The sequence below is a fragment of the Mus musculus genome, chromosome 16 (genome assembly GCF_000001635.26).
Source record: "Mus musculus strain C57BL/6J chromosome 16, GRCm38.p6 C57BL/6J".
NCBI classification, from domain to species: Eukaryota; Metazoa; Chordata; class Mammalia; order Rodentia; family Muridae; genus Mus; species Mus musculus.
This window is the reverse complement of record NC_000082.6, coordinates 78,299,914-78,319,322: the sequence shown is the minus strand read 5'-3', so window position 1 is coordinate 78,319,322 and position 19,409 is coordinate 78,299,914. Positions and strand designations below refer to the sequence as shown.

Sequence of the window (19,409 nt, the reverse complement as noted above, 5' to 3'; positions counted from 1 at the left end):
ATCCTATCACCTCTCCACTGAGGTGCAGTGTGAGACGCGTGTGGTTTTAATAACTGTTTGCATCTTCTGACACTGCAGCTGAAAACACTATTTTTAAACCAGGTTTTGTAACACTCAAGGACTCTGCTTTACCTTATTTGTTTTTTTTTTTTTTTTCAAGGCCACCTTTTAAGTACACAGACTTCCTTGTCATTAGGAAAACTTATGTATGTTATTAACAGAATGTCTCCCAGGCCAGATAATTTATACAATTCTCCACTCCCAGGACTGCCTGAAGCTGAGTGACCAGGCCACCTTGACACAGAATACCCTGGAGTACAGGAGAACTCCCAACTGCATCTTCATGTCCTCCAGTTCATTTTTAGTACAACCCAGGGAGGAGCAAGCTCATTTCAAAAATAGAGGTCTATCATTGCCGAGGTCTTAACTCTCTTAAAATCAGAAACCTGCATGGACCCGAAATGGGTTTGTGCAACATCAGGCTGTCTGCACCTGCCGTAGCGCCAGGGAGACAGCATTCCTCAGGAGAGCAGCAGTCCCTTCTCCGAAACATTGTGGAGCTTCAGACTGATACTTCTGGCATTTTCTTTTCACTTCCAGAAAGTTGGGGTCTGCTTTTAAAAATTGCTACACAACACATTTATGTGAAAGGCCAGCCATCACCTAAACTTCCCTTTTATAGCATACCATAAAAACTACATTGGGGGATGGAGAGATGGCTCAGCAGTTAAGAGCACTGACTGCTCTTCCAGAGGTCCTGAGTTCAATTCCCAGCAACCACATGGTGGCTCACATGTGTAATGGGATCTGATGCCCTCTTCTGGTGTGTGTGTCTGAAGACAGCTACAGTGTACTTGTATAAATAAAAATAAATAATATATTTTTAAAAACCAACTACATTGGATTTTACAGTAACTTTAAAGAAGGGGGCAGGGGTGTGTGGAGTTTCTAGCTGAATTTCAAGAACTAAATCAGACAAAGCAGCAGCCCATACATGAAAAGCCTTGGTAAGAACAAGCACAAGTTAGTAGTTTATTCACAAATACTACAGACTTGCTAATGCTGACCACATCACAGATGAGTCAACCCTGGGCCAAGAGAACGCTGTTATCTACGCTATTTCGATTGATCCCTTCCTGTTTCACTAACCTGTGCCAACCTTCTCGCCAGAAAATTCCTCTATGATGAGTCATGCTTAGAAAAAGTCACCTGACTCTCCCTGTTTCTATCATAGAAGGGGGAGCAGGGAGGCACTGGGCCGGGCTGATCGGAGTGGCACACACATGTAATCCCAGCAACTGAGAGAGCCTGAGACCTCGGATGGGGAGTTTGGGGTGAGCCTGGGCCATAGCAGGAATTTCAGACCATACTGACTTAAGCAGAGACCTCTCTTGAGGAAGAAGAGGGGAGAAGGTAGGTAGAGAGCCACAGGAGTAGTTACATATGTTAATATAATTACTTCAGTTACCTCTTTATGTGTTGCTGTGGGGAAGAAGAAATCACTCAGAGGGAAGTAGAAATTACAGGCAGAGGTGGGGTTGCTAAAGTTTAGTCGTTCAATTATCACTTACATCTGCTAAGATAAGGATAGTCAGATAAATCAGCAACAATAAGAACCAGCCCGGAGACACTTTTATATTTTATAAATAGCTAGAATCGATGCCCTATACCAACGAGAATCCCATACCAGGTACCAGGGAAATAAGATGGGACGGAAACCAGTCTTTTGCAGAGGAAGTTGACTTTTTTGAGACAGGGGTCTCACTGTGTAGCTCAAAGGGACTTCAACCTGGAGACCCTCATATCTTCGTCTCCTGGATCTAAGATTAGAGCTATGTACAACACCCAGCTTGGAACCATCTTAATAAACTGCAAGAGTATTCATTAACTGCCTTGTGCTTTTCAAAATGCTCTACAGAGATTAACTCTGAATTCTCACTAATAACTCCAAGGCAGAGGTAGTCACAGGAGTCCCTATTTTGCAAAGCAGAGACACCAAGGGGTAGCCTAACTTCTAACGGAACAAAATCAGATCAATCTGGCAATGTCTCAGCCACAGTCAGCCTGTATGGAGGTGAGGATGGAACAGGGCTCCTCGGCTTCGAGCACCCTGCGGGTAGACAATAAAATGTTTCACCTCCCGCATCACTGGAAAATGCAGGGAGTCCGCCATCAGAATCCCATCTGACCTGTAGGGAGAGGATTGGTTAAGCATGCACAAATCCTCTTCTACACTAAGCTTTGTCCCTAAGTGCAGTGCCCTCAAAGGCCAGAAGAGGGTATCGAATGCCTTGGAGCTGGAGTCCCAGGCAGTCAGGAGCCAGCCACACAACATGGGTGCTAAAATTTGAACTTGGGATTTCTGCAACCGCAGTAACTACTGAGCCATCTCTCCAACCCCTATGTCAAACTTCTAAGTCGTGTCTCAGGTAGAACACGTGATTCAAGGGTCTGGGTGGATTGTTCTTTTTAGCAGGGAATTAAGTATCAGACTGGAAATCTGTCGTCAAATTTGGTGCACACCTACACATAGACACAGCTCTGTGTCATATTAAACAAGCTGCCTCTCTCTGGACTCAAGCGTAAATTGAAGGTGTGGAACTACATTTTCTATTTCAGAATTAAATGCCTTCAAATTGTAGTTCATTGATCAACCAAAAAGATGTCTCTGCCCTCTATCATCCCCTCCCCAATCCTCCCATCAGCAGCTCCACAGCTCAGCAGCTCCGATCCTGCCTCAAGAAGTGCAGTCGAAAACATCAGCCTGAATTACGGCAACAACTTACCCAGCGAGTAGCTGGGGCTCTAAGGTCAGATCTGAGCTCAGCCTTAGTGTTTGTAGCCTCAAGATGATGTTTTCACACCTTAGATGAGAACTAATAACCATAATGCCACCTAAGTACTGTGGAGGCTGATGCAGAAGGATCGTCCTGGGCCTGAGACTAGCCTAGGCTATATTTGAGAGTTCAAGGCCAACCTGGGCTGTGCAGTAAGACCTTGTACTGAAAAATAAATAATGTAATGATGCCTAAAAGCTAAGTATCCCTTTTATTATAATTTTTTTCTTTTACATAACTTTTAAACCTAGATCAAGTAACCAGCTATCTCTCATCACAGGAAAAGGGTCCTGCACATTTCAACAGGCAAAAAGTCTCAGGAGATATAATTGCCCCATTACAATTTCCCGATTTTCTTGAGTATACTGGAAAATTGATAGAAAGAAAGGCAGGAAACTAGCCCTGCAGCAAGGCTGTAAGACCTCACTTAGGTTGTTGGTATATAGTTAGTTGATTTTCTTCCTCTGAACAGGTACAAGGGAGGTCCAAGTGCTCTATGCTGATAATAAGTAAATATACCAAACCAATCCCTCCTGATTGGATGTACACCCTACATCATTATAGGATCAAATGAAAGAATGCACATAAGCCGGAGTAGCCTAGGGTCTGGAGAAGGGGCTCAGTGGTTAGGAACACAGTGCTCTTCCAGAGGCCCACAGTTCTATTCCCAGAACGCCTGTCAGACAGCTTACAACTACCTGTAACTTCACCTCCAGATATTCTATGCTTCCAAACTCTAGGACAGACAGACAGACAGACAGACAGAGACACACACACAGAGATACATTGTTTAAATGTTTTTAAAGGACAAGCTTAAGCACACACCATTATTCTCTCTTCAGTAGACAGCAGGAAATACATGGCCACCTCAATAGCCCATCTCAGGCAGGCATTACAGCTTCGTAGAGACCTTGTCCAGCATGCAAGAAGCCCTCCTGGGTTAGACCTCTACCATGGCATAATTCAGACATGGCAGTGTGTGCCTATATGCCCTAGGGTTTCTACTGCTGCGAAAAAACACCACGACCAAAAAGCAAGTTGGGGAGAAAAGGGTTTATTTGGCTTATACTTCCACAGCACTGTTCATCACCGAAGGAAGTCAGGACAGGAACTCACACAGGGCAGGATCCTGGAGGCAGGAGCTGATGGAGAAGCCATGGAGGGATGCTGCTTCCTGGCTTCCTCCTCATGGCTTGCTCAGCCCGCTTTCTTAAAGAATCCAGGATCACCTGCCTAGGAACGGACCCACCCATTCCTTTCCCCATCAATCACTAATTAAGAGAATGCCTTACAGCAAATCTTATGAAGGCATTTTTCTCAATTGAGGGTCCTTCCTCTCAGATAACTCTAGCTTGTATGTCAAGTTGACACAAGACTAGGCACACAATATATAATAAATAAATATACCAAACCAATCCCTCCTGATTGGATGTACACCCAACACTTAGTAATAATGTTTTCCAAACAAAAAAGAACTCAACTTATTTTGAAAGGAAACGACACTGGTCTGTTATCTACCAGGTGTTATGATCACTAAGTGACCTAGGTCAGCTCCAAGTTAGCGACACTATTTGGCTACAGAATGGGACAGATCTCACTAGAGGGGTGGGGGAGGGGGATCCAAGCAGCAACAGAAATGACTGCTATATTAGGGAGCGTGACCTTCAAGAACAGGACAGAAACAGTGGACAGACTGAGGTCCTGTCCAAGCAAGGGGGGTTCGAAATGAGAAATGTCAAACACGCTCATAGGTCAATAGGAAAGAAAGGGAAATTGAATAAAACACAAACACGCGCACTAGAACACTCACACGTAAGCAGGAAAGCGTCAGAGAAACAAGACCTTGGAAGCACAGGATAGGACCCCTTAAAGACAGAACTACATAGTACAATTACGATTCAGTTTACACTGGGGCGTAAGAAATTCAATAAAAGAAACTTGTACCTGCTAGCCTGTATTTCCTCCATGACAAAGCAGGCGTACACTCACTTAGAATAAAAGTCACTCAAAATAAAAGGCGACGGTAAACCTATGTCTGACCCCTCCCCAGTCTGTGCCTTCTCACCTCTTATCTCCGGAAGCCCACTGCAACACCTGGCTCAAAAATAACGCACTATTTTCCTCAAACTTCCATGGGAGTTGAAAAGATTTGTAATGAATACTGAACATAGAATTTAGAAGCCAGGACTAAGGAAAACAGTCATGGGAAGGCAGGCAAGGGGCATTCAGATATCAGCGGCACTGAAGTAGATCCCCCCTCCCCCACCCACAGCCCTCACAAAGACCCTCTCTTGAAAGGCAGCATTCACTTTTCAACTATGACCAGCCCCTCTCGTCCTTTCCTATTTACTAAATAGCAACTGTTTTCTCGTTGGTCTGTAATTCAAGACTGCTAATTTCTAATGTCTCTGACTAAACAAATGCAAATAGGTTGTTTTGCGTTATGTGTAAGTAAGAGTCGACGGGTTTTCATGGTGAATATTTTCATCACCTTCATAAAATGCTATGTAACACTGCGTCTTAGGAAATGTCCTTTGCCCCGCTGCTCATGAAAACCTCCGCTCACTCGCTTCTTCTCCCTTCTCATTAACACAAGGCTGGGACGAAGCTACTTGGCAGAAGCAGTAAGGAATCCTTCAAATGAAATAAGGAACATAACATAGACACGCACCAAAATCAGGAAATAGTGCTTCACCCTATATAAGAAATGCTCGATCCCACAGAGGTCGCACTCACCTAAACTGGCTGCTTTAATTATAGTGGGAATGCTTTCCTAATGTCCCGGAACTCCTCCTCAACCATTACCAGGGCCATTGTATCCAGTTATTTGGCACTCCGCCATGACTGGATTTATTTCCCCCATGAGCAGGTTTAAGACAATAATTTTCATGCTTACATTTTTTTCCTGTCTTCTCTGTAAAACGTGCAATGTTCGTAATTATCAAATAAGCGGTGCTGACATAGTTTTGTACACATGTGGCAATTGCTCTAACGAGTGAGTAAAGGAAACTAAATAAGAAACGGGAGGCCTTATTTAGCTCGTTGCCAACAGAAAGTACCGTGTGACAGAGATAATTATTTGAAAGGTAAAACCTCCCAAGAATAATAGAAAGCCATACTCCATTAGCGTTGAGGACACACTGCTCTGTGCATGTTCACAGTCGGTGTTTGTTCTAGGGCTGACCACAGCAGAAGTATTGCTTTGAACTCTAGATCTCTGGTGGCTAACATGGCAACTGCCAGCCACTGCACAAGTGGCTAGCGCCTGAAATAGTAGCTGAAATGAGCTGCTTATAAATAGAAACACTCACCAAAATTTCAAATTTCAAAGGCTACATGGAAAATATTTAATCTCAATCAATATGTTTAATGTGATCACGCATGGAAATGTGTTTGACATAAACCAGGTTAAATAAAAGTTACTCAATTAACTTTACCTTTTCTTTCTAGATAAGTCTGGAAGAAAGTGTCAAATGGCCCATGCAGGTGGCATTTTACATTATTTCTGTTGCATGGCACTGTGTGACATCATGTTACTGGATGCATGCAGGCTTTGATTCCTGCAACTCTGAGTGATGGCAGTCCTTCTTACCCTGAAGACAATAGATTCAAATAAAATCGTTTTTCAGAAACAAGGAACCCTGAGTGGCAGCATGTCCCTACAATCACAGAGCTCCAGAGGTGGCGGGGGTGGGGGGTGGGGGTGGGGGGTTGGGGGTAGTGGTAGTGTGTGTATGGCACTGTTTAGGAAGATCAACTCCAGCATGGTCTACACACAGAGCCTGCATCAAAGAGACAAAATCAAACCAATGGGCTATATTCACTCTCCTATCTCGGACTTAATTCATTCAAGATTGGTTTGAGCTGATCCTGTTTGCAATGAACAAGTTAAAGTCTTCTTGCTTCTTACTGCAATACTACTCTGGTTCAAAATGAGGTGAAAAGTTTATGTCTAGTCCAAAAACATGGGAACTCTCCTGGATTTCCAAGTTCAAAACTTTCTTTACTGGTAAGTCTGAAGGCACTGGTGACAGTCATCAACCTAAGGACTTAGCAAAGATACTACGTACTTATCATATGTGACTCAGAGTTTCGAGATAGCCCTTAGAAATCCTTGACAGAGGTTCATCTCTGCAGTCCAAAGTTCTTTAGGCATCCTGCAATCCTAGAAAGTGCATTGAGGGAAGCATCCCTGCGGCTTCAGAAGATGAAGCAGTATCCAGAAGTCTCCTTCCTTCTTGTAGGCTAAGCATCTACACATCACATCAAGGAAACTGACTTGTTTCCAAGAAATGTGTATTTCCGCAGTACGTACAGTTAGTTCATTTAACCGTGCCAGACCTTTTACTCAAATACTAACGAATAAACATTGAATCCTGACACTGGTGTCATATACTACACCCTTCAAAAAACCCGACCACCATGGTTGGCCCCTCTTTTCCTACGCCTCCCTGCAACAGAGCAGGAAACAGGATTCTCGGAGCAGCCTGACAATTACAATCAAGTGCTAACACTGCTGACTCTAGGGGAGACCTTTACAACTTAGCTAAGCCCTCATTCCAAATCAGACTGGGTAAGACAACAGAGCAGAGCAAGGCTCCAGAGGCACAATTGGGAAGGCGTAGGGGAATACCCTACTCTCCTGGCCTCATCAAACGATCGTCTGCTGTCACTAAATGGAAACCATCTTTCACTTTGTCATCCCATCACCCAGAAGTCAGTTAATGGACTAGGAAAAGTGAGTCTGAAGAACAATATTAATAACAAGGTTCCCACAGAAGCATGAAGCAGGTTCCGGTTGTCTGAAGAAATCCTAGCACTGCATCAAGGGGACCGACCACCCACTCTGCTCACATTCCTCCATCAGTAATTTCAAACCAAATTTAGAAATTCAGAAAAGAAAGGGCTCAGAAAAGGCACGCCTCTTTAGTCCCTAGTGTCTAGGAAACAGTAACTCCAGAGGTGGGATTCCAGGAAAGGCAAAGCCCAATGACCCCTAGTTCTCACACGGACTAAGTTACAGAACGAGACGCTGTAAATATGGACAAATAAAACCTCTTTTGAACTACGTGTTCATAGGTTGTCTATGTGTGCAGGGAGGATCCATGTATGTGGAGGTCAAAGGGCAATTTCAGGTCTCATTCACCAGGTGCCATGAACCCAAACTTTTCTTGAGACAGTCTCAGGTCTAGGAACTCATGAAGTAGGCTAGGCCAGTAGCCAAGGAGCTATAGAGACCCCCTATCCTGGCCTCCTCAGGGCTTTGATTCTAAGTACATGTCACTATGGCTGACTTTTCTTTTTATTCTTTAATCTTTTATAATAGTCTAGTTTTTAATCTCCCTCTGGGTCCACCCTCTGACTGTTCTCCATCCCATACCTCCCCACACCTCTCCTCAGCTCCCATTTCCAAGAGGATATCCCCACATCACCAGACCTCACCACTCTCTGGGGCCTCAAGTCTCTGGAGGGTTAGGTGCATCTTCTATGACTGAGTCTAAACCCGGCAGTTTGCTGTATATGTGTCAGAGGCCTCATACCAGCTGGTGTATACCATCTGGTGTATGCTGCCTGGTTGGTGGCCCGGTGTCTGAAAGATCTCAGGGGTCCAGGTTAATTGAGACTGCTGGTCCTTCTATAGGAAGGATCTCCCTCTTCCTCAGCTCCTTCCAGCTTTTCCCTAATTCAACCACAGGGGTCAGCAGCTTCTGTCCATGGTTGAATATAAATATCTGCATCTGACTCTTTCAGCTGCTTGTTGGGCAACGGGCAACCTGGGAAGTAGAAGGGGGGGGGGGAACCCCTCTAGAATGTACCAGAAACCTGGAAGGTGAGAGGTTCTCGGGACTCAAAGAGAGAAACCTTAGATGAAATGATCAACAGAGGGGAGAGGAAACTTGTAGAGTCTACCTCCAACAGGAAGACAGGGTATCAAGTGAGGGATGGGGTTGCCTTCCCATAGTCACAACTCCGACCCATAATTGTTCCTGTCTGAAAGAACTACAGGGTCAAAAAATGGAGAAGAGCCTGAGGAAAAGGAGGTCCAGGGACAAGCCCAAAGTGGGATCCAGCTGGGGGGGGGGGGGGGGGCAAGGCCTGGCACTATTACTGATGCTATGGTGTGCTTACACATCGGATTTTTCACGAGTTAGGTAATTGAACTCAGCTCCTCATGCTGACAGCCCGACCAGCTTCCTGACTCTGTTCCTCTCCGGCTCAAGGAGGAAAACCAATCATCTAGCAATCACTTTAGAGCACTGGTTCTCAACCTTCCCATTACTGCAACCCTCCCACACGGAGCCTCATGTCGTGGGGACCCCACAACCCTAAAATGGTTTAGTTGCTACTTCGAAACTACGTTTGCCACTGTCATGAATCGTAAGGTAGACATCTGATATGCGACTCCCAAAGGGGTCGCGACCCCCATGTTGAGAATCGCTTGTCTTACACTGTTACTTTTACTAGAGTGTATGTCGGATGAAAACCGGGAAGTCAAGGCTCTAAGGTCACTCTGGTTAGGCGTCCCTTGCTTCCTGGCTTAGTCTAATTGTCATCTCAGCATTCACATGAGTGACTTGTTGACCACTGAATGGACAGTCAAAATCCCCGGCTTAAATATTTCCTTGATTTACTCACAGAAGGATCCGTTCTCACCTGATGGCTTGGGCGCTGACTGGAGAAACGTGGAGACCGGCAGAAGAAAAGAACAAGTCGAAACGGATTCCTAAAGTTGGGGCTGGAGTAGAGACACACTCCTGCTATTCCGGAGCACCTAGATGCCCCAGAGCTGGCCAGTTGGTAGGAAAGACACAGCCCAGCCTTGCTCAAGTCTGCCACCACACCATCTCTGACCTTCAAACGCTCTCTCCACTCTAGAGCCTCCCCAACGGTCCTGCAGGCCATTCTGTACCTATCCAATGAATGTGCACAGCTTCGGTGTAAGCCAGAAGGGTATATGCAGTCCCTTATCTCACAAAAGCGTGGATCTCTGGGAGAAAACCAATTACACAAGGTGTGACCTGGTGTTAAAGGGATGGGCCTGGAGCACAAGGAAAACATCACCTCACCAAGGTCAGAGGTAAAGTCAACAAGGTTAACAGCATGGTACTATGACCTGAACAAAACGGCTCATGGCTAGAGGGACACACATGATGTCTCAGAGCAGGATGTGAGCCTATGAGAGAGTCAAGTCGAATCCTCCACAGTTCTGCCTGACACTTTTTTTTTTCTTTTTTTTTTGGTGGCTGAGAAACAGACTTTGGTGTCAGAAGGAATGGCACTCAGTGAAGTGTGAGTCTCCCTGGAGACAGCAAGGGTGACATGATGGGGAAAGGTTGTGATCGGTGAGACATAGACCAGACGCTTGGAAGCGCAGGAGGGGGAACTTCACTCAAAGCGCAGGGCTTGAGGGGTTAGCACTTAGGGTCCAAGTAGGAAGCCAAGCACAGCATACCAAGGTGAGGAAAGATATTAACAAAGAGGCGGGAAAGAGACGGAGTCTCAGGGTGGGAAGTAAGAAACAGTTCAAGAGGAGGATGTTCCTTAATAAGGTTCTTTTTTTATTTTCTCATATATACATATATATATATATATATATATATATATATATATATATGGCTATTTTCCTATATATACATCCGTGTACCATGATGTGTTTATAAGAAAATAAAGTATAAGAATATGTTCTTGGGGTGTGGTGAGGTATGGGGGAGAGGGCGTGCCTTGGTGGGCCCATGACGAGGCATCCCTTCCTGCTGAGGGACCAGCCATGCGACGGTACAGTATAGAGTAGAGGTTGCCCAGTAACTGTGGGGTGGCATTTAGACAGAATGCTAAGACTTAGTGCCTAAAGAGGGTGCTAGATTCCCCAGAGACTAGAGTTACAAATTGTTGTGAGCCCCCATATAGGTGCTGGGAATTGAACCTGGGTCCTCTAGAAGAGCAGCCACTGCTCTTAGGCACTGAGCCAACTCTGTAGCCCCAACAGAGCTATTCCTACCACAAGATTTAAGACGGGTGGAGGTATGATTTGGCCAGATGTCACCGCCCTTTCACAGAAGGAATGTGACTTGGGAAGAGACAATTGAGGCAGTAAATGCAGGCAGCTGCCTCAAAAGATCGGGTTAAGATAGGAAAACAGAGAGCAATGATGAGGGAGAAATACTGGCTTGAAGGCATACGGAAGAAGATGCTGAACACTGATAAGGTCTAGAAGTTAGGGATGAGATAGAATGGTGATCCTTGAGCAACCAAAGGATTCTAGAGTTCACATGCAGGAGGATCAATGTTCAAATAATGAGGTTTTTGAGATTTTCAATCTGGAGGGAGAAAAAGGCAAGATCTGCTTGCTTCTTTCTGGTTTGGAGTTAGGGTTCAAGGGGGCAATGGTCAAAGTCCGGTTTCTATTCTCCACTAAGCCAATACCCAGTCGCCCTATTAAAACCCAGCTTTCCTCTCACCACTTTAGATAACGTCCTCACACAATCCACTGACCTCAATTGCACAATCGCTTGCTGGTAGTAGGACTGGCCTCACCGCTCTGTGGGTCTTTAGGACAACCTCACACAGTCTAGCTCTCCACAGAGGTCCTTCTTGCTTCCATGTTCGAATCTCGTGCTGCTTATTCCCAGACCGATGCTTCTTAGCGTTACCCGTCCCCTTAGCTGTTACTCATGGCTGACACCTCTCAGCCTTACCCGTCCCCTTAGCTGATACTCATGGCTGACATCTCTCAGCATCCTTCCATCACCTTAGCTGTTACTCATGGCTGATATCTCTCAGCATCCTTCCATCCCCTTAGCTGTTACTCATGGCTGACACCTCTCAGCCTTACCCATCCCCTTAGCCTATACTCATGGCTGACATCTCTCAGCATCCTTCCGCAGTTCAGGGCTGCAGGTCTTTGACTCACTCCTGGGATCAGCCTTTTATCTTATTTTTTAAAATCTCGCCACCTCGTGGGGTCTTCGGTTTGGGTTTGGTTTTTGGTCCCCTACCCCCTCGTGGTTTAAGACCCTAGTCAAGGGCTGGAAAGATGAGATGGCTCAGCACTTGATCTTGCAGAGGATCTGGGTTCTGGCAGTGGTGGTGCACACCTTTAATCCCAGCACTTGGGAGGCAGAGGCAGGCGGATTTCTGAGTTCAAGGCCAGCCTGGTCGACAGAGTGAGTTCCAGGACAGCCAGGGCTACACAGAGAAAACCTGTCTCTAAATACCAAAAAAAAACCAAAAAAAAAAACAAAACAAAACAAAACAAAACAAAACAAAAAACTTGCATTTGTCGGGCTGGAGAGATGGCTCAGTGGTTAAAGAGCACTGACTGCTCTCCCTGTGGTCCTGAGTTCAATTCCCAGCAACCTCATGGTGGCTCACAACCATCTGTAATGGGATCTGATGCCCTCTTCTGATGTGTGTCTGAAGAGAGCAATGGTGTGCTCATATACATAAAATAAATAAATAAGTCTTTGAAAAACAAACCATGGAAAAACCTTGCACTTTTCATTATTCCCCATAGAGATTGTGACACCACCACAAAAATCAGAGCAGAAGCTGTACTGCTGCTCTCCCACAGGGAACCAGACAGAACCTTTCATATCACCCAACACAACGTCCAAAGACCCACGGGGAAGCCCAGCATTGCTGTGCAGCATGTCTACAGACACCGCTCATGCTCAGAACAACCCGGGTGTCCTGCTAAGAGCGGGCAGTTCTGCCCACCTCCAGAACGGCTGCACTGTTAACCATTCGAGAACTTTCACAACCCCCACAGCTTCTCAGGGCCATGGGTGTGAGGGGCTAACTTGACCAACCTATCATTTTCTCTCAAGCTCTCCAAACAGCCTTTACATCTTATCCACTAAGCCTAGTCAGCAGTGACGTCATATGTCATTTGTTAACATAAAAAAAAAAAATCTCTCAGGCCCCACCCTAGGCCATCTTGAGTCATGTACAGTAAGTTTCAAAACAGTATTTGTTCCATATTTTACATCCACTGAGCTTTCAACCCTCAAGAAACATCATATCCCCTTCACTGCACATCTTTGTGAATACATTTTACAATTGCAATGTTAAACAAATGCAAGTTTTTTGTTTTGAGGAGGCACCCAGCCCACAACATAGTATATGTAGTATACCATAAATACTTGAATGAATGGACGTTTTGATCAGCTAATTAATGGGAAAGTTTACTTAGGAACACAGCACGGAACATCTAAGGTACTCAAATGACAAAGGGCTGTCAGACAGTCAAATGGTTGTGGTGGCTTATGCCTTCAATTCCTGCTCCTGTGGGCTGAGACAGAAAGATGACCATGAGTTCAAAGCTAGCCTGGGCAACAGGGTACATTTCAGGATAGCCAGCCTAGCAACAGAGACTTCAGAAAGAATAAAAGGAAAATTGAGACGGAAGTGGGGCAAGAAAAGGAAGGGGAGGCAGGAAAGGGGGGAAGGGAAGAGAAGGAAATAGAAGTTCAGATTCAAAGCCAGCTGAACTGGAAGTCATTTCCATGTCGTGTATCAGTAAGCTGAAGGTTACCGTGATGCTGTATGAGGTCACCCAGGTTTAGGGCAGAGATTGTAAAAAGGACAACGTGCCAAACCATGGGGACAGCTGACACAGAAAGTGTGGAAAGACAAGTCAACAGGCTGGGAAGAACACACCGGCTATCTTTCTTTACCTTCAGTGACTTCAGCCGAGAGGTTAGGACCGGACAGTGAGCTCGCGCTGTGGAGGCACACTCCCACATCCCACCACCTCAGCATTCAGGAAGGGGAGCCATGAGCATGACCGTCAGGTCAGGTCAGCCTGCCTACGTAACAGTACAAGTGACCTAATGCGAGAGAGAGCCAGAGGGTGGATGGGAGGAGGGGGGCAGAGAAGAGAGGAGGAGGGATAGAGGGACCATGCATTGCAGTGCCCTCTGGAATGACTCTATCAAGCCAAGTAATTGACAATTACCTCATACTTATTTTTTTGTGTGGTAAGAACAGTTAAAATATCAGCAATTTCTCAAGACTGTTATTAACTACGGTCAACATGTTCAGCAAGAGGTCTCCTAAACTTCTCCCTCTGATCCAATGGAAACAATGCATCCTGTGACCACCACCACCTTCTCAATCCCTTCCTCAGATCTATTCTGGACACACAAAGCAACTGATGTATACTGAGGACCTGGCCACCATCACAAGGCAAGCGAGTGAGGGAGTCAGATTTTAAGTTTGACTCACATTGGAAGAGTGAAACCCAGCAGCACCCTGTCACTGAACAAACCTTCAGAAATGCTGGCGCTGAGATCAAGCCACAGATGGGAAGGACTGTATAATGCCTCACCCCAGCTAAGGAGCTTTGGCGGCTAAAGGCGGTCAGAAAGTCAGTTAATTATTTTCGGGGAACTGACCCCGGTAGGTTGTCCATGCTCCAATGGATGGTTCCACACCCAAGCTTATATGAACAGCACTGACTAGACTCACTGGATTGTGAAAGGACATGAAGTAGCTGGCAGGGGTGGGGGTGGGGGTCATCTGGGAAGAGTTGAAGAGAAAACAGGAGGCTGGTAAGATCAGAACAAACCATACACATGTATGAAACCCTCAAAGAATTAGGGTTTTTTTTGGTGATTTGGGGTTTTTGTTTGTTTTATTGTGTTTTGTTTTTGAGACAAGGTCTCTCTACATACCCGTGGCTGTCCTGAAACTCACTATGTAGATCAGGCTGGCCTTGAACTCATGGAGATTCACCTGTCTCTGCTTCCCGATTGCTGGGATTAATGTCTGGTGCTGGCTAGGCACGGTAGTGCATACCTATCTATAATCCCACTACTGGGAAACAGAAGTGGAAGAATCAGGAATCCAAGGCCCATCCTTGGTTAGAGGGCAGCTTTGTCTACCTGAGACTCTCTCTGAGAATAAAACTTGAGGTACGTGGGGTTCACTCAGGCAGATTAGTTTCCAGCAGTGTCCTAAGTGTGGAAAAGTCTCGGATTCCTCAAAGTGACTCAAAAACACTCAACCAAGACATGGAATTAAAAGGCTAACTCATAAAAGCCTTCAACATGTGACACATGGTCAAACCGACAACAGGTTCTTCCTAAGTGATGGGCGACCAGCGGCAGATCGGAGAATGTCAATTACAGGCAATCAAAGAGAAAAGTGCCCGTTTCGGAAGTATAATCTCACAGTGACACGTGCCCAATGAACAGCAAAACTGTGACGGCTGAACATTCATGTGCACACTCCTCCGTGCCTCAGTTTCTCCATTCATACAATAGACATGACTATAATCCACACCTTGGAGAGTTTTTGCTTGAGGGATTAAAGGAATGGAGAGACAGCCCATGGAGTCGGGTGTGGGGAGCACACCTGTAAATCCAGCAAGCAGCAGGAGAAGGATGAAGGAACACACTACTGGTAAGTTTGCTGTCTACACATCTGAGTTCCAGACCAGCCTTGGAAAGAACACGAGCCATTAGGAAATGTACCACTTACACATACAGCAGGGGATGTGTGTAGCTCAGTCAGGAGAGTGGTTGAACTGAGCTCCTAATACTAGCCCAGGAAAGAGGACGAGGACCAAGTGTTCAAGGTCATGTTCAAGGTCATGCTCCAACATAAGCTGGAGGTCAGACATACTGGCAAAGCGGGGGCAGGGGCACATGCTTAGTGACTGTTTAACCAAAGGCTTAATTTTACTACTGTATCTTATAGCCTCCACTGCTATTCCCAATCCTATGACTTTGAACTACAGAGGCAATAACTATACCTCCAGAGTCCCATCCGCATCCAGGACATCCTATCAAACTCTTTAGAACTTGCAAAGACAGTCTACAGCAGTGCAGTGTTTAATGAGTAAACCTTATTTTGCAAATAGAAGAGTCAGTGGGTATGAGCACGAAATTTCTCACCACTACACTAAGAGTCAGATCTACAAAAATTATCAAAGTCATACATCAATAAGTTTCTGAGGTCTTTGGAACTTGGGTTTAGCATTTATTTTATTTGTTGGTTGATTGGTTGGTTGGGGGCTGGGGGTCAGTGTCAGCTGAGAAATTTGAGTTCTGAGGCAGAAAAACGGGAGTTGAAAAGAGTTGTCCTGTTTAGACAAAAAAACATCTGTCCTTCGAGAGTGTGCTCACATACATTATATGAATGAAGAGCTAGGTATATTAAAATAGCCTTAATGGAAAGAGTGACCACCAGAGAGGTATTTCAGAAGAGGAAGAGGGGGAAAAAGCATTACTTCATAAGAAAGAAAAAAGAGGAAGATAGTTCCCTGCATCCTCTTCATTCCTCCAATTTCTGCTTTGGATGTATTCAACTTCGGTTTGTTTTACCAAACAAAGGTGGGATTCACCGAGCAGACTGGTTCAACGACCCTTCCTGTTTTTCACAAGATTTAATTTCGAAATTTCAGCCAAGCCTAAAAGATCTGTATCCAAAAAAAAAGGTGGAGGTGGAGGCGGTGTGGTAGCCTCAGCTCCACAGATTAGACTTGTTAATAGAATGTTGATCCCATGAGTAATGTCCACAGCTGTGGCATCCAACAATGGAATTAACATTTCAGCAGGAAGCAGAGAGAGCCATCCCAGTAGAGCTGAGGCAGATCCAACAACCTTCCCAACTCCCGCAATCCTAAGCAATCCTCTTCGGAGGCTACGGTGTGTGTGCGCGTGCGTGCTTCCCAGAGTTGAACGTGTAAATCTTTTACATGACTCACTTGGCTCGAAAATTCCTCCAATTGCTTAGTATTAGGAAATGAGACCGACTTGTTAAAAACACACTTAGAAAAAGATTAATTTCTAAGTGCTAGAATGCGTATGCGTCCTGGGGTCCAGGCATTTTTTTTTTAATGCCTTATTTCCTGAAAGAGACGCTCTGCAGCTGAAAGATGTACTGGGCGATTTCTACCACCACACGCCTCACCACCTGAACGTCAATCATCATACAAAAAAAAAAAAAAAAAATCAACTTATTACAAACCCGGGCTAACTCCTCCCCAACAGCGATTTCAGACCTTCGGCTCCTAATACCTCGTCTCGGAGCTGCTGGGTCGAGCTAGCCTGTTCTTTGAGACTAAAAACCAGCAGCTTCGGTGCTTCTTTCCTAAAGGTAGCCAGGGCGACTGACACCGAACGGCTCAGTCTTCTCTCAAATAATGGCGTTGGTAATTCAGCCTCCCCGGCTTGGACTACCCGATACCTAAAAACTCGCAGCCCGGAGCTTGGAAATCGGGGAAGGCTGGCGGCACACAACACCCAGGCAGACGCGGGAAACAGACAAGGGCAGATAAAGCCAAATGGTCCCCAGGGTAAGCTGCCCTGGAGGCGCGCCCCACACGCCCCTGGGCGAGCCTCCGCCACCGCCACCGGACGATCGGGTCCCCGCTCCGCTGCCTCCCAGACGCCTCACGCCCCCTGCGCCGCTCCCGGGGACCGATGCATTCTCCGGGCTGGCGCGCGTGGTCCGGGGCAGATCACCCTGTGCATGGGTGCCCATCCGCCACTACCACGGCAGCGCCCCCCAAATTGAGCCGCCCCCTCCCCCCACGCCCCATTGTTCCCGGGAGGCCGCGAGCTGGGAGCGCAAGCGACTGGGACGGAGAGGTGCCGCAACTCACCCGCGATCCCGCACAAGAGCACGAAGCACAGTAGGCGCGCCATGGTAGCTGCCGGCCGGGTCGTGGCTTGCAGGTAAACGATCTCGGCTGGGAGCCCTGGTTTTCCCAGAGCCTGGTACACTCCCGACTGGCTCCCGGCGGTGGCAGCAGCGAAGGCACCTCTGCGCCCCGCCCCAGCTCGGCAGGTGAACGCGTCACTTCCGGCAGCACCCGGGAGCCCCTAAGCAAGAGCCCACAGTGTTGGCGCCCTGGGGTTGCCATGGAAACTGGGATCAGCCCGCGTCCCACCCCCCCTCCCCACCCCCACTCCCCTCTAAGGAACCTTCCAGTCCCAGCGGTCTTGCGCGCTGTACACCTGCTTGCGCTAGCAGCCACCTCCAGCTCTCCCGACTCCTGGTTAAATCGCTTTGTGAGCTGGGAAGCAGCGAGCCAGTCTCACTGCTGAAACAGTCACGCCCTCCTCCCCAGAGCCCAGCTCCAGGCCGGAATTGCTCCCTCTCCCTAAACCTTGAGCTAGGTTTCTTTCGACACACCACTAGCCAGCAGTCACCGCATCCTGTGGTCAGGGGTGGGGACCTCCTGGCACCCGTGTTTCCAAGGGCGATCAGAGAGCCCCGCCAATATCTTGCCTTCTTTTTGAATGGCTAGGTTCCTATTGAAGGCTCAGGAGAGGCTTTTCTTCCGCCCCTGTATACACTAGACCTATAAATTGAGGCGGCAGGTTTAACAAATACTTGGGGCTTTTCTCCTCCTTGCGATTATGAGTCGTTCCAGCCCTGAAGTTAGCCCACAGGGACAAAAGAACTTTAAAAGTGGGACCGGTTGGGGATGGCTAAGTGAACGGGAGTGGCTCTTGGAAATTAGGAATTTGAAAAGCCAGTGCAATCCCGCCCTGCAGCTCTCCCAAGCTGTTATCCTCAGACTTGCCTTTGCTAACTATTCTTGGTTGCTCTTCCCAGATTTTTTTTTTAACTGTTAGAAATGTTGAAATTCACAAGAGCCCCATATTAGGAGGTAGAAAACAGAAGAAACCAGCGTAATGGCCAAGAGTTAGGGGTCTTGGTGGGCAAGTTATTTAGAAGTGAAAGTGAAATCGTGCATTAAAAAAAAAAATGCTTGGTAGGTCCAGAGATGGCTCAACAGTTAAGAGCAATGGCTGCTCATCCACAGGTCCCGAGTTCAACTCCCAGCAACCACATAGTGGCTGGCTCACAACCATCTGTAATGGGATCAAGTACCCTCTTCTGGTATATCTGAAGACAGCGACAGTGTATTCAAATATATAAAAATAAATAAATCTTTTTTAAAAAATGCTTGCCCCCCCCCCCACAGAGCACATAGTGCTCAGCAAGTAGGGACTAATAAAGGAATATTGGGAATGCCTTGTTGCTTGTTGAACCAGAGAAAAGAGAGAAGGCAGGTGTAGGGGGTGATAGGGATGTCCCCACAGGCTCATATATTTAAATGCTTAATCACTATTTGGAAGGATTAGAAGGATTGGGTACTGCAGCCTTTTGGAGTAGGTGTGGCCTTGTTGGAGGAGGTGAATCCCTGGGGGCAGGCTTAGAGGTTTCAAAACACCCATAAGATCCTGGCTCTCTCTTGCCTCTTCCCACCTCCTCTCCTTTCCGATCAAGATGAGGCTCTCAGCTTCATCTGCCTCATACCTGCATCATTGCCTGTCTGCATGCTCCCTGCATGATAATTATGGACTGAAAACGGTAGGCAAGTCTCCAATTAAATGCCCTATTTTGTAAGAGCTGCCTTTGCCGTGGTGTCTATTCATAGTAACAGAACAATAACTGGGACAGAAGAATAACCAGACTTAAGGCTACAGGCTCCTACGGGGGAGGGAAAAGAGTAGAGTCCAAGCAGAGGTGCGCTACCCTGCTAAAGAGCTTAAAGCGTTGGCTAATTCAGTCAAGCAGAAGCCTGGGAATGGACTTTAAGGGGGTGAGACA

At 46.5% G+C, this 19,409-nt stretch overlaps 1 protein-coding gene across 6 annotated transcripts in view; it reads right to left on the bottom strand.

Moving 5' to 3' along the window:
• The window catches only part of Cxadr (coxsackie virus and adenovirus receptor), a 58,560-nt gene extending 40,463 nt beyond the window's left edge, over positions 1–18,097 (bottom strand). For 3 of the 6 annotated variants that reach the window (NM_009988.4, NM_001025192.3, NM_001276263.1), the window contains exon 1: positions 17,449–17,652. In NM_009988.4, coding sequence (NP_034118.1) covers positions 17,449–17,491 — 43 coding nt within the window. In that variant the 5' untranslated portion in view covers positions 17,492–17,652. Of the gene's footprint in view, positions 1–17,448; positions 17,669–17,770; positions 17,863–17,981 lie in introns of those variants that run through there. The other 3 variants (XM_030248956.1, XM_006522884.4, XM_006522883.4) reach the window with 3 other exon arrangements.
• Positions 18,098–19,409: the final 1,312 nt, after the last annotated feature.